General features: G+C 37.7%; 1 protein-coding gene across 1 annotated transcript in view; it reads left to right on the top strand.

The window, feature by feature from the left end:
• RFX6 (regulatory factor X6) overlaps positions 1-8,921 on the top strand; it is a 43,421-nt gene extending 34,500 nt beyond the window's left edge. Inside the window, exons 14-19 of the mRNA XM_032215309.1 lie at positions 192-309; positions 2,227-2,349; positions 3,843-4,052; positions 4,191-4,703; positions 7,007-7,219; positions 8,746-8,921. Of these exons, the coding sequence (XP_032071200.1) occupies positions 192-309; positions 2,227-2,349; positions 3,843-4,052; positions 4,191-4,703; positions 7,007-7,219; positions 8,746-8,921 (1,353 nt within the window). The remainder of the gene's footprint in view (positions 1-191; positions 310-2,226; positions 2,350-3,842; positions 4,053-4,190; positions 4,704-7,006; positions 7,220-8,745) is intronic.
• Positions 8,922-15,438: the final 6,517 nt, after the last annotated feature.

Consider the following 15,438-nt stretch of genomic DNA (forward strand, 5'->3'; position numbering starts at 1 on the left):
TGTCACTATTATTTTTCTTTCCGTGAGCTATTTACTTTTCTCTGAGCCTTTGGTTTTTTACATAAGTTCAGTGGTGCACTGTTTTCGCATCACTGAACTGATCTCAGAAAATGTTAACTCAATGAGAGGAATGTGGGATCTGCTCTGTTCTAAAATATAAAAGATTCAAAAACAATATTTTTTCTTTTTAGGCAAGCAAGCAGAATGGTCGGTCTCTAAAGAAGAGAGCCCAAGACTTCCTTCTCAAGTGGAGCTTCTTTGGAGCTCGAGTAATGCATAATCTCACTTTGAACAATGCTTCCAGTTTTGGTATTTGACTCTTTTCCAATTCTTTTGTTTGTTTAAGGAATATTCCAGATGATGATTCTATTATTATTAAGTTCAGAGGACAGGCTCTCTTCTGATAAGTTAGTAGTATCACTTTTCAGCTTCAGTGAAGTTCTGGTAAATCTCTTTTTTTCCCCAGGAAAAACAAAAAATTAAAGATAGTTTTAAAGCAGTGCATGTCACTTCCAGAACAGTAAAGTAAATCTGTCTTTCATTCAATTAGTGATCTATGTTGCATTCAAAGGAAATTATTTCATACCATGTCTTAGTTCCTGTGTTTCTGATAATGGCATGATTAGATAAAGTATCATAAATTCCAAATGGCCATCATGCTAGCATTAGTAGTTTAATTAGAGGCAGCCACAGTGCCAAGCACAGAAACATCTAGAAGTTATTCTTGTTATTCTTTCCAAACAGAATGTTGGAAAGAAATCCTATGAACAGGATCAGGACTGTGTGAGCAGTAAACTGTCAAGAAGCTGGCAAAAAAAAGAAGAAGAAAAAGAATTAAGTTTAAAATGGACTGGGTTTGATGGGGTCTGTAGAGAAAACATTTTGGAAAATCTTCCCCCTGTCCAGGAAGTTGGACAGCCCTCAAATGTTTGGGAATACTTCCATTCTAAGCTCCTTTCCTCCCTCCCTTTGCATCATATGACCTTGTAGGCCAATGCCTCTCAATATTAGCAATTTTAAGATTGTCTAGATTCAAATGGTTGGAATCTGGAAACTGAAGTCAAAACATCTTAAAGTTGCTAAGACTGAGAAACAGTCATATGCAACTTACCCTCTGTTTCCCAGTACACATATCTACACAAAAATATACTGGTGCACAAGAAGAGAGAGCTGAAAAACAAAACATTGGTTTGTTAACCAGAAAAAAGAATATAGCCTTTCCTATGATTGCTGGTGGTAAAGGAATTGGAAGCCACATGGTTTGCTTCTCCTACCTTTTAAAACCTTTATTCTTTAAAATAGGTGTATAAACTTATTTGAAGTCTTAAGACACCAGTTTCCTGTAAATCCCTTCCTCAAGCCCTACAAAATTAAAAAGTCCAATGACATCAACAATTATATGACCTCCAGTTCCTAAAAGAAAAATAATAAGGAGCTCAATCAATCTCATTGTACATATGTTGTGCACTGACAATAAAGAATTATTACTACATTACATAATAATAATAAATGTGCAGCCCCTGTAAAAATAGCTATAGATTTCCCATGCATATCTATTTTCTTCTTTCTTTGAATCACACACTTTCTTGTCACATCTTCATTCAGAAAACTGGTTTATCATGTGACAGGAATAGGTATGACTTCTCTGTCATAAACAGAACATGACTTCATCCCCAAGCCATCCAAATCTTCATTTTTTATGAAAAGAGGAGAGACCTGATTCTCACAACAGATAAGATTGTTGGGTGGGAGAGTTATGCAAACACTAAATGTTTAAAAGAGAGGACGATATTCTGCCATATGTATAACAGCATTATTCCTTTAGAGTTCCTTAAACATACAAATTTACAAATAGGCCATCAAGATTCTGTCAGCTTCTTTTTTACACTAGGAAAATGCAGCAAATCCATACTTCTGCATGGATTCCATGTTATCATGTTCTAATGTAGTTCTGTTCAAGTATAAAGCATGTCTCACTTTCATCAGTGTTGTACTTTGATGTCATCGGTGGTCAAATAACTTGCAGGACAGTAAATATATTGAGTGAGGTGGGCCAGCATCAAGCAAGATTAGGGTAAGGAGTTAAGCACCGTGCTTTGTTGGTCTTAGTAGGTCACTGAAAGTCCAGCAATTATTTGTTTGTTTCACTTGCTCCTTGTGCAGTGTTGAGAGATGGTCAGCAAGATAAGGTTATGCATCATCTCTTCACTTTTCTTCCTGTGGCAGGTTCATTTCATCTCATCCGCATGCTTTTAGATGAATATATCCTCCTTGCAATGGAGACCCAGTTCCACAATGATAAAGAACAAGAACTTCAGAATTTATTGGACAAATATATGAAGAATCTAGGTAACTGGAATTGGCAGTTTGCAATCTTTAGGGATCTGAAGCCCAATGGGGTTTGCCTGTTTGTCTAATGTTAGCTGGACAGATGCCTAAATTGAATGAATATTTGTGTACACTTACATGTTGGTCTATAGAGGAATAATTGCCTCATATGTAACACTATTACGCTTATTTCTTTAAATTTCTAGAAAATGCATTCTAAATTCATGTGAACAATAATATTTAATAATTTAATAATATTCAAAATATTTTTTACAAAGCAAGTCTGTCTAAATTCAATGGCAGGCACTGTTGAATCAATATTTTTGGATTGTACTATCATTATTTAGATGTAATTAAAATGTTAAAATCAAAATTATCCAAACTCCAATGAATTTCTCCTCTTCAATACATCACTACAAAAAGCTTTTATTATACCTTCAAATGAAGTTTTGAGTTTGTTTCATGCAAGGGAGGAAAATTTATTTTTCATATAATACGCTAAAGAAAATGCTTTCAAATTCTGTATGTTTTAGTATTTGGTCCAAATTACTATATATTTAATAGGCCAGAATCAGCATTTTGCATATCAATGTGATTGAAGCTAATAAATGTCCAATGCAGATTGTTGAAGAAAAATACTTAAAAAGTACAGAACAGAACAGAAAAACAGAATTGGAAAGGACCTTGGAGGTTTTCCAGTCCAACCCCCTGCTTAGGAAGGAATCCCTATACCATTTCAGACAAATGGTTGTCCAATCTCTTCTTAAAAACCCACAAAATAAAAGTAGTTCATTCTTTTATTTTTCAAAGGATTTTTAAAGCCCTTTCTTAAAAAGAAATAGCATTTTCTAATAGCCAGAAGTACAATCTGCAATACATTCTGAGTTGTACATTCTGTGCTAATGATCTATTAAATGGCCTCTTCATTACAATCTTTGTTGTTGTAATATTTAATCATATACAGCACCTTAATAATTTACACTGTTTAACAGCTGTGTTATCATGGTAATCTCGAAGTCTCATTCCTAAAATGGCCTGAATGCATTTCTATTCTATATGATTTATGCATATTTTTTTAGTGAAAGTCACAGTCACTACCTTTCTAAATTACAAAAGAATTAATACAGTACAATCTCCTAAAACAGCCTTCACTAAATTAGTGCTGCCCAGGATATCAGAGATCAGCTTCCCTGGAGGCTGTAGGTTAAGGAAGATTGCCTAATCCATCCAGTATTATGGATGCCAAATATCTACCTGTATGGGTGTCCATTATTTAAGGAAAGGAAAGGAAATGACAACGTCACTCTGCAAATTGCATGCAACATGCAATTGCAAGTTGCATATCGAGTTGCATGTAATATGTCAAGATGCAAGTATGTAATGGCAGCGTTTGCACTGTGATGGCCATGCACAAACCAGCCTTTTGGCATGATATGCTGCAGATGCAGCTGATGGAATTCTGTCTTGTTTCCTGGTTTAAGTTTCATATTATCAAACCTTTGTTATTTTCTCAGATGCCAGTAAAGCCACCTTTACAGCATCCCCCAGTTCTTGTTTCCTAGCAAACCGCAACAAAGCTGCCCCAATGGCTAGTGACGCCTCAGTGAAAAACGAATGTCTGATGGAGCAAACCTATTTCTCTTTATCATCTGGTCATCATAGTAGCATATCGTCCGGTCTGAACCCATGCACTGCAGGAGACAGTGAGAATATGCAAACCACAGGTAGGAAACAAAGGAGATGCTTGCTTTTGATCAGTTCTTTTTTAAGTTGCCAAAAGGCATCGCAGATGAAGACCCCTTGAACACCTATGACTATTGCTTATTGCCTGGCTGTAGAAAGAAATCTGTTTGTTTTCCCAGGTCAGACCGACCTCTCTCAGAGCACTACCCACCTTATCACTCCACCCATTTCTCCAGCCATGGTCAGCCGAGGAAGTGTTATCAACCAGGGACCAATGGCCAGACCATCCAGTGTAGGCCCATCATTATCTTCACACTCGCACTGCTCTTCTTATTCTGAATACCTTTGCCAGACGGTGCCACAAACGAACCAGAACTTCTATGGAGCCGGTGCCAGTTACCCAGCCATGTTCAGGACCCAGACTCATCCACCTTCGGGATCCTGTCTCCAGAGGGCAGAATCGAGCCTTTGTCCAGCAGCCAATGAACAGCAACGTTTCTCCCGGGACTACTTCAATAGCAGCTGTGCTGTGTCTTCATACAGCACCCGTTCCCTTCCTCTCTACGGAGCCTCTTCAGCTGCACAGGACACACATTGTATGCAATTTTTGAACAATGGGAGTTGCAGCTTTATGAACAACACCACAACAGGTTCTTGTCAAGGACCATCATATTCCACAGCTGCCTCTAATGGTATTAACCCTTTTCAGATTTTTACTTTATGTCTTTGTTCTACAGCTTAGTCTAGTGTCCTTGTAGTCCTTGGACTAGTTCACATGTGGATTTTAACTTTGTGTCAGCATGTGCAGCTATTTTTAAACTCTCTCATTTAGCGAGCAATTAATGCAGAGATACGATAAAAGTTGAGAAAATAATAAGAGTTAATGGCTCCATCTCATGGGTTTGTGTGAAAATCTAGCCAACAGACACATATATGAGTAGTTCTGCATTATATCACAACAGCACAACTATGAAATTAAGTCCCCGTCAATCAGCACCATGACAATGTCAAATGGTTGCTGAATGAGTAGTTATTAAACAAGGATTACTTGCACTGGAGTATGCACTCACCATATTTAATACTGAATATTTGAGTTTATTGTTTGTAATAATCACATTTGCGATACTTTGCCAGTTTGTAGTTGATCATTCCAATATTATTTTTTAAAAAGATGAAGGTTCCCCTCACATATATGCTAGTTGTTCCTGACTAGTTGTTCCCAACTCTAGGGGACAGTGTTCATCCCCAACGTTGTCTGAAGATGTCTCTGTGGTCATGTGGCCAGCATGACCAAACGCCGAAAATGCATGGAATGATATTATTTAGATGTACACATAATTAAGCCAGAAAGGCTGTTTCATGAGAGCATCTAAAATACTCTCCCCATCCTGGGTATTCCTGACGGATTGCATCTCTGTAATCCACAGTCAGTGTCCATCAGTATGGTTTGTTTTTGTATCTTCTGTTTCCCAACTTTACATCCATGTACAGCATGAAGTGGATTAAAAACTTGATTTTTGTTAGCTATGACTTTAATATTTAAGGTTTAAGTTGTTGCCAAATATCTCCTGATTGATACGATGGACGTTATAATTAAAATCTTTCCAAAATGATACACCATGACAATTCCTTTCTGCTAGAAAGTCTAATTATCTATATTCTGTAAATCCTCATTTCTTCTGATATCAAAATATAAGAATATGAATATATATATATATAGATTTTTTACAACCCCTGGTAAGCCCCAATTATTTATTTATCAGCACAAATAAAACACACACACACACACACATATATATATATATGTATGTGTGTGTGTGTGTGTGTGTGTGTGTGTGTGTGTGTGTGTGTGTATATATATATATATATATATATATATATATATATATATATATATATATATATATATATATATATATATATATATATGCTGGTCTTCTTGTATTCAGGTCTTTTCCTGTGTAAGATTGAGGTTGTCTTGGCAACTTTTCAGCAAAGTCTCACTCCCCATCTTCAGGCTGGGTTTTGGGCTTAAAGCGTGATCGGAGCTGCCGACTTTCTACAAATCTTGGTGGATGGGTGTGGAGTGCTGGCTTTGTTTCAGTACGTGGAATGATTGGTTGTGTTGTTGTATCATGATTGGTAGATTGATGCTGATTGGTGCTGGCTGTGTGTCTATTGTTGTTTTGTGTTGTAACAGCCTGGGTGGTGGTTGGGGCTCGTTTGTTTACCAGGGCTGGTTTCCAGATGTCTAGTAGGCAGGAGGTATCATCACATTTATTCATGTTGTGGGGGTGTTTCTCTATTTCGATAGCTTCCATAATTATTCTCTTGTTGAAGTGTTCTGTTTTGGAGATTAAACTAGTTCCTTCAAAATTAATTTCATGTCCTGTAGCTTTAAGGTGCTGGAAAAGGGAGGAAGTTTTTTCTTTTTTTCTTACTGCGTTCTTGTATTCTGTGATGCGTGCATTTATTCTCCTGTTCGTTTGTCTTATGTATGTTGCAGGGCAGTTTTGCAAGGTATTTCATAGACTCCTTGGTTTTCTAGCTAGATACCACCACCAAGATTTATAGAAAGACAGCAGCACCGATCACACTTTAAGCCCAAAACCCAGCCTGAAGATGGTGAATGAGACCTCGCCGAAACGTTGCCAAGACAATCTCAATCTTACACGGGAAAAGACTATATATATGTGTGTGTGTGTGTGTGTGTGTGTGTGTGTGTGTGTGTGTGTGTAAGAAATATAAATATTATATAAATATAAGAATGATTACATCTTTAGCTGGAAGAGCATATTTGTCCCATATTTATAGCAATACAAAGGCACATGCAACATGAAAGTTTAACTTCTTTATTTAAAAAAAATTAAATGAATTTAATAATTTAAGCTTTATTTTTTTTAAAAAAAACTTAAGATTTACAGTGTATGTGCTTATACAATATTGTCTGTTGTTCTAGATGTTTACTCACTGATTGTCAACCTCCTGTTAACAGGGTTCTATGGAAATAATGCAAACTATTCAGATTCCCACAGATTTGAGTCATTGGTAGATCAGCACGTTTCTGTCATCAGCAGTGTAAGCAGCATTCGCCCATTGCCTCCATACAGTGACATTCATGATTCACTCTGTATCCTAGAAGATACAGGAAGGAAACAGGGAGCATCTTATTATCCAGATGCCTCAATTGCTGGCCAGAACTCTATAAGTAAGTAGCTAAAAAGCTTTGGTGTGGCATGGATGCTCTCTTCTTTTGAATCCATGCCTACAATGAATGTGAAAGGGAGAGGAAATGTGCTGGTTAACCATCTTCACAATCTCCACACAGTAGCCAAAGAAACTAAGTAACTCCTTAACTATTAAGCTGAAGAATGAATAGCTAAGGGTATCTAGAACTGATTAGTATTGAAACGGAAGAATAAATTATGCTGCAGATTGGTATTGGCAAGATATACAATAAAAGTATGTGAATCTGCTTAAAAAGCCCACCTTAAAAATGATATTCAATAAGATATATTTGTTCAGTTTTAATCAAGTCCCTTTGCTATGCTAAATCTTCTCTGTTTCACCCAGTAGAAGACTTTAGCGACCTAAAGAATTTGTAAAGCCAAAAAAGAGTTTAGTGGTGGCTGCAGAACAAAGAAACAATACTTTAATACACAGACTCACACCAGTGATGATCCCTTTCAGTGGTGGGTTTCAAATAATTCCACCACTGGTTCACTGAAAATGTGAGCACGCATGCGTCTTCTGCATGTGCATGCACGGCTTCAATGCATGCATGGATTCTGTGCATGCATGTGTGGCTTCCGTGCATGCATGTTTTCTGCCACACAGTGAAGCTCCCCCTATCTCTGGTCTTCAGGGAAGCAGCTGCTTCTCTCCGCACTGCCTGGAGAGCATCTTGTGCATCTTGTGCATCTGAGCGTCTAGAGGCAAGCCACCGCTTCCTTCTAAGTCCCTCTAAGTCCCATCTGGAAAGCGCTGTGACACAGAGAAGCACGGGTGGTGCTTTGCACCAGTGGTATGATTTGTCAGTTCTCCAAAATGCTCAGAATCATTACTATCAATTCAGTAGAACCTGTCAGAACCAGCTGAATATCACCTCTGATCCCTTTGCTTATTTGTATTCTTTGAGATTATTACACACAAACACACTTTCCTGTTTCAAAAAAAAATCAAAGCAGCTGATTTGGGAAATACTAAAACTGTTACAGGTAGTCCTCAACTTACAACAGTTTGTTTAGGTTCAAAGTTACAATGGCACTGAAAAAAGGCACATGACCATGTTTCACAGTTACAACCTTTATAGTATCCCCACGGATATGTGTATTCAGATGCTTGGCAATTGACTCATACTTATGACCATTGCATTGTGTCCCAAAGTCATGTGGTCACCTTATGCAATCGTTTGAGAAGCAAAGTCAATGGGGAAGCCAGATTCAGTAAATCCTGGCTAGAAAGGTTGTAAAATGGGGCAAAACTCACTTAACAAATGTCTCACTTAACAGAAATTTTCAGCTCAAGTGTGGTTGTAAATTGTGGACTATCTGTATTAGATTACATTCCACAATTCAGTGCATAATTAATGTAAATCTTGACATAGCAAGTTTAAGAAATGAAATCCAGATTGGAGGGTGATCTTAGTAGAATGTATTTAAAGCTTTGGAATCTTTTCCTTTTTTTTCTTTTTAGAAGCAGCACCAAGAATAACTCTTGTCATTTTCTTTGTAGCTTCAGAAATGCTGTCTGCTCTGCCTACAAGTTCCTCTGAATGCATGTACGGCCATTCTCGTCAGTGCCCTTCTCAGGAACCAATGGACTCTTCTGGACAAACTAACAATGAGATGGTGTCATCCTTACCACCGATTAATATTGTCTTCATGGGCACTGCTGCTGGAGGCACCTGATTTTTAGTTCTCACTTACTTCCTCCATTTAACAACTTTTTTTCATCAGAAAAGTTTTACAGATTTGTTTTTGAAGAGCATCCTGAAAGATTTTACAGTTAAATAATATTGGATTACTTCTGAGTCCAAGTGCAAATTATTTCTTATATGTAAATGAGAATATACTTGCAAAGTGGTTTTTTTTAATGTGTCTCTTCTTATTGCTGACTAGGTTTAAATGTACATTTAGAGAATGTCTATCTTTCCTCCTTCTCTTCATTGCAGTTTAAAACAGTGTATCATTCTTCCAGCAAAAGCAATAATACCTCTTTTTCTCATCACAATTTTGCTGTATTGTCTCTTTGATATGCAATCTACATTCTGGAAACTCTTTGGATGGCAGAGGTGCACCTGACGGTGGTATCTACTCCAGATTTAGAAATATAGATATATTTGGTGAGCTTTTCCCAGCCCAGCACCCTCCTGATGGACAGGAATATAAAATCAATTTTAGATGGACAGGAATATTAAACAACTTTAACCTACCTGGGAAGGATTAAGGATGTTGTTTGCAGAGGTGGTATTCAGCAAGTTCTGACCACTTTTGGAGTACTGGTAGCAAAAAAATTTAGTTCAGAGAACCAGTAAATACCACCACTGGCTGGCCCCACCCCCATCTATTCTCTGCCTCCCGAGTCCCAGCTGATTGGGAGGAAATGGGGATTTTGCAGTAACCTTCCCCTGGAGTGGGGAGGGAATGGAGATTTTACAGTATCCTTCCCCTGCCACGCCCACTAAGCTATGCCCACCAAGCCATGCCACACCCACCAAGCCACGGCTACAGAACCAGTAGTAAAATAAATTGAATCCTACCACTGGTTGTTTGGCAGATTTTGAAGCCACCAAATTAAGAAAGCCTATCCTAAATCATTTCACAATTCTAAGACAAAGCATATTTTGTGATTTTCCTCCCAAACAACAACCAATGCCCTTCTTCCCATCCTATCAATTAGGCCTTAATTACCCAGTTTCATTGAATAGTTATCAGTTCTTCAAATGTCATACCTTAAGGAGGGAGCATGGCAAACCACTTCCAAAAAATATTGCTAAGAAAACTATAGTAATAATTAATTACAAATAGGCAAAATAATAGTAATAACAATAATGATGACTTATGATGATGATGTGATGATGTACAGATCCTGAGTAACTACCTATGTATACTTTATTTTATGTTACATTATTCTAATATTTTGTAATCTATGGTTGTAATGGATATGGCAACCGTAGTTCTCCCAATCTGCTAATTTTTATAACCAATCTACTAATTTTTATAACTTTCCTTGTTAGTTAGATTTCTAATCAAAATATGTGTTCTTCACTGTGATTTCATGATTTCATTTTATTGTTACCCCATATATTGCCCACATTTTGCCCCTTTTCACTTCCTCTCTTGGTCAGGATCTTTCACTTCCTCTCTTAGCCAGGATACCTTTGTCAAAAAGATTAAAAACAGATTAAATTTCTCTCTGGATACTTCACAAGGCATTGCTTTGAATAGACTTTGGAATAGAAGATACAATTTTGATATCAACAGCTCTCCACTATTATTTGCCCAACACTCTTATTGTTGTAAAGACACACATTTTTTAAAATGCCAGAATTTCGGTTTAGCAGCTTCATTAATTTGACATTAGCAGTACAACCTATTCTTACCTAATAGTAGAACCCAAGTTTGTGCAATAAAGTCATCTTATTATTACTTAACACACCACAAAATTATCATTGTGAATATTTATCTGTAGAAGGTTTCATGTATGTCTTTTTGTTTATAGATGTGTTTTTAATGTGTTTCAGTCTTCTTACTTGTAGAACTGCCATAATTTCAGTAGAGCCTTAAAAATTCAATATTCAAATGGGTCAATTTGCATCTCTCTCTCTCTCTCTCTCTCTCTCTCTCTCTCTCTCTCTCTCTCTCTCTCCCTCCCTCCCTCCCTCTCTCTCTCTCTCTCTCTCTCTCTCCCACCCACCCACTCACCCACCCACCCACCTTCTCTCTGCATTATGAGTGAATTTGACAATCAAACTCAGTTTTTGAATTGAACTTTTGTTTCTGTGTATCTAAAATAATTTTATGGCAGAATTTAGGAGTTTCTCAGATTTCTATGAAGGGTTACGGTTATTCTACTATTTCTAAGCACTCTGCAAGAAGGTTGTATGCCAATGGACTTACATTACTGTGGATATTGTCATAAATAATATTCAATGGCAAGTTGTCTTTTTTTTCAAAATTTAAAATCTCATGAGTTTTATTAGCTTTAGCACCCAATCCATATTCCCCAAACTCTGAACAAGTAAAATGAATATACTTGTGAATTGTTTTTTTTAAAAGCCACTTCTCTCTATTTATTAAAAGCAGTGCTTTTTTGTCTTGTATATACTTTCAATTTTGTAAAATCAAAACAGCACTAGTTAATAGACATATGTTCTTTTTATTTATTTGAGTTGCAGATTCGCGGTTCTGTTTGCCAGGTTGTCAAATCTATGTGTTCTACCTCCTACAAAAATGTTTACAAGGCCAGTTTTTCAAACCCCCATAAATGAACTTTTATATTGTCTAAATTTATGGATTAAAAATCTCATTTCAAGTATTAATTGAGTCACAACCTCATTTGTCCTTTTGCCATTCTCCGATTGGTTCAGCCTCTCTTTTACATGATAAAGGAAATACCAACTTTGTATACTGAGCTTGCTTGTACGTGTGATACATTTACCACATCTTAGAAATTACAAAATTGCAAAGATGCACAGAATATATTAGAAACACGTCATTCTTAGTTGCATATTAATACACTTCCGTTTCCACAATGTTCTCAACATCCAGATATGAGATGGGATATTTACCAGTTATCAAATATATGATAGAGCTGACACAACAAAGGTTAAATCTCAGAAGAAGCATGGAGCAAAATATATTTCCTATTTAATTCAAAATAAAGACATTAGGATATATAATATTTTATAAACTGCTGTGTATTAAGCATATAAAATGCAGGGTATTTCACAAATACAATTCTATTTCAGAATAACCTTGCAAGAGACAACTGAATATACCAGAATGACTTATTCTACTAATCTATTGGCACAAGGAGATCTGCTTCCTGTCCTCTCAGCTTAGTTGATTATTATCCTTGATCAAATAAAAGGCCACATGTTCAGACTGCCCTGGTGCTCTGGTTGCTATAGAAAAGACAGATACATAGTTAAATTCTGCTTTTAAAAAGAGATTGATTTTGAGAGCTTTTTTGTATTCATTGTGTGCTGTAGATCTTTGCACGAGAAGCAAGTTAATAGAGAATTTCTTCCATTGTATCAGGGTTTTAGCTCACCTCCTCGTTGGATCAGAAGGTAAAAAAGGAAAAAGGAACACAACACTTATATGTGCAGAACAGTGGCCCAGCAACTGCATAGAAATAAATACCTATGAAATTGAAATGCAAAATGTGCATTGATTCTATTTTATGTTAATATCATTTTCACGCCTTCCAACCCAACGTAAATTTGGGCCCTTATCAGTAGGATAACTCTCTGAAAACTGAACTGAAACAAATTTCAGAGGGTTAAGTTGGAAAAGGCTGAATTTAAAATTAGTTGATCTACCTGTGGATGTCGTCTCCTGTAGAGAATTCAGAAAAGAATTCCTCAATGGATTTTTCTTTTTTTTTTAAATATATGTTCATTTTATTTCTAAAGCCACCCAATCACTAAGCAATTCAAGACAGTGTACAAAAGTATACTGCCAATTACCCCATCACAATTTTGGAGTGGCTTGTATGAACAATGTTTCCTAGAGACACTTCTCGCCCATTACAAAAGCAATTTCATGGTGTATATTCCTACACCAGTTTCAAAATAAAGTTTTTCCTGCTTCAAAAGTTGCTGTCCTATTTCAATGAGTTATTTTGTTCTAGAGTCCAACCTCTATAGTTTGATTGGCTGCTTCATAGATTCAGGAATGCTCCTGTAACTGAATCAATGGGTTGTCATTCTACAACCTAAGCAACCTAATCTAAGCAATGGTATTGCAAATTTATGTGTGTTTTATATTTTTATTCTGTCTTTATTACTGTATATGTCAGTCAAGGCAGGGAACGTATCAATGCTCCTTCTTTCTCCTATTTTCCCCACAACAACGTGAGATGAGCTGAGCTGAAAGAGAGTGACCAATCAGCTGGGGTTTTTTTCATGCCTAAGGTGAAACTAGAATTCACAGTGTCCTGGTTTCTAGGCCAACATATTAACCACTATACCAAATTGGCTCTTAATATGTAGTGATTAGAACATTTGCTCAGCATATAGAATATTACTGATATATTGAATATATCTGCCATTAGATATATTTGGTTATATAATTAGATAAGAATATTTATGTATGGATTTTAGAAGATCATTAAAAAAAAGTTTAAAGTCTCAGGCTCAGATGCAATTCTCCCTGTCTGCTGGCATACAAATATGACGCTTGCTAGTAAGGCTGGAACCTAGAAAAACAGCGGGGAAAGACAGCAAAAGCATTATATCTGTGCAAATTTAGAAAAAAAAACATTTGCCAAACTGCAAAAAGTTTATACAGAAAAACAATAGGCCATTCTTTTTTCCCCCTTTTCTGGTTTAGGTTCATTAGATTTATATGCTGCCCTTCTCCCAAGGACTCAGGGCGGCGTACAATATTAAAAGAAACACATAATACAAAAGTTAAAAAAAATAAATAGAGTATCCCAAACCCAATTAAAATTGACAATGACATTTTTTTTAAAAAAAATTAAATTAAAATTAACAGTGATCAATAATTTATTTTGTTTTGTTCAGGCCAGGCTGGCTTGCTGTAAAAGCCAACTTTTTAGGGCGCGTTGGAAGGACCGGAGGTCGGGGATTATACGAAGCTCCGGGGGCAGCTCATTCCAGAGGGAAGGCGCTCCCACAGAGAAGGCTCTCTCCCTGGGGGTCACTAGCCAACACTGTCTGGCCGACGGCACCCTGAGGAGGCCAACTCTGTGGGATCGTACTGGATGATGGGAGGCTAGCGGTGGCAGTAGATGGTGTCACAGGTACCCTGGGCCTAAGCCATGGAGCGCTTTAAAGGTCATAATTAGTACCTTGAATCGCACCCGGAAGACAACTGGCAACCAGTGCAGGCCACCTAAAAGGGGTGTAACATGGGAGCACCTAGGTGCCCCCATGATAACCTGCACAGCTGCATTCTGGACCAGTTGAAGCTTCCGGGTGCTCTTCAAGAGCAGACCCATGTAGAGAGCGTTACAGTAGTCCAGGCGAGAAAGGACGAGGGCATGAGTGACTGTGCACAGAGCATCCCGATCTAGGAAGGGGTGCAACTGATGTACCAGGCGAACCTGGTAAAAGGCCCTCCTGGTCACTGTGTTCTTCTAAACCAAACCGCGTATCCATGACTACGCTCAGATTGCGGGCCCTCTCTGAGGGGGCTAAAGTTTCTCCCCCATCATCAAAGATGGAACAAGATGCACAAATCGGGATGACGGAAACCACAGCCACTCAGTCTTGGAGGGATTGAGCTTGAGCCTGTTCCTCCCCATAGAGATCCACACAGCCTCCAGGCATCGGGACATCATGTCGAGGACATCATTTGGGTGGTTTGGGGTAGAGATGAAAAGTTGGGTATCATCAGCATATTGATGATACCATACCCCCAAACCATGGATGATCTCACCCAGTGGTTTCATATATATGTTGAACAGGAGGGGTGAGAGAACCGACCCCTGGGGCACCCCACAAGTGACGTGCCTCGGGGTCGATCCCTGCCCTCCAATTAACACAAACTGCGACTGATCCGACAGGTAGGAGGAGAACCACCGTAAAACGGTGCCCCCCACTCCCAACCATTTTTAAATGAAATTTATATAGAAGTTCCCTTAATTTCTGCCCCCCTAGTATAAAGCAATGATGAGACTGGAAATTGTAAGAAGCAAATACTATGTATAGTACTGAGCCATGTTGGCACTGTAGTTAAGAGTGCAGTACTGCAGACTACTTCTGCTGACTGCCGGCTGCCAGCTGTTCGGCAGTTCGATTTTCACTGGCTCAGGGTTGACTCAGCCTTCCATCCCTTCCAAGGTCGGTAAAATGAGGATCCAGATTATTGGGGGCAATATGTTGACTCTGTAAACCTCTTAGAGGGACTGTAAAAGCATTGTGAAGCGGTATATAAGTCTAAGTGCTCTTGCTATTGCTATAGAGAGAGAGTAAAGAGAAACAGGAGGGAGAGCTACAACCAAGACAATAGTTAGATTTTTTTTTTAAAAAAAAGTAAGTCCAAAGTAGAAATGTAATTTGAGAAAACATCTCATATTTGACGCTCCTTGTTTTCATTAAGAAAAAGAGAGGGAGAGAGAAAGAATATTCAGATTTGCATGATCCTGTTACTGTAACAATATAATAAAAATAGCTTTAGTATTTGTTCCTTCAGTTTTTAATCTAGTCTATCTTGAAGGACTGACAACTATGAA

Source organism: Thamnophis elegans, chromosome 4 (assembly GCF_009769535.1).
Source record: "Thamnophis elegans isolate rThaEle1 chromosome 4, rThaEle1.pri, whole genome shotgun sequence".
Taxonomy (NCBI): Eukaryota; Metazoa; Chordata; class Lepidosauria; order Squamata; family Colubridae; genus Thamnophis; species Thamnophis elegans.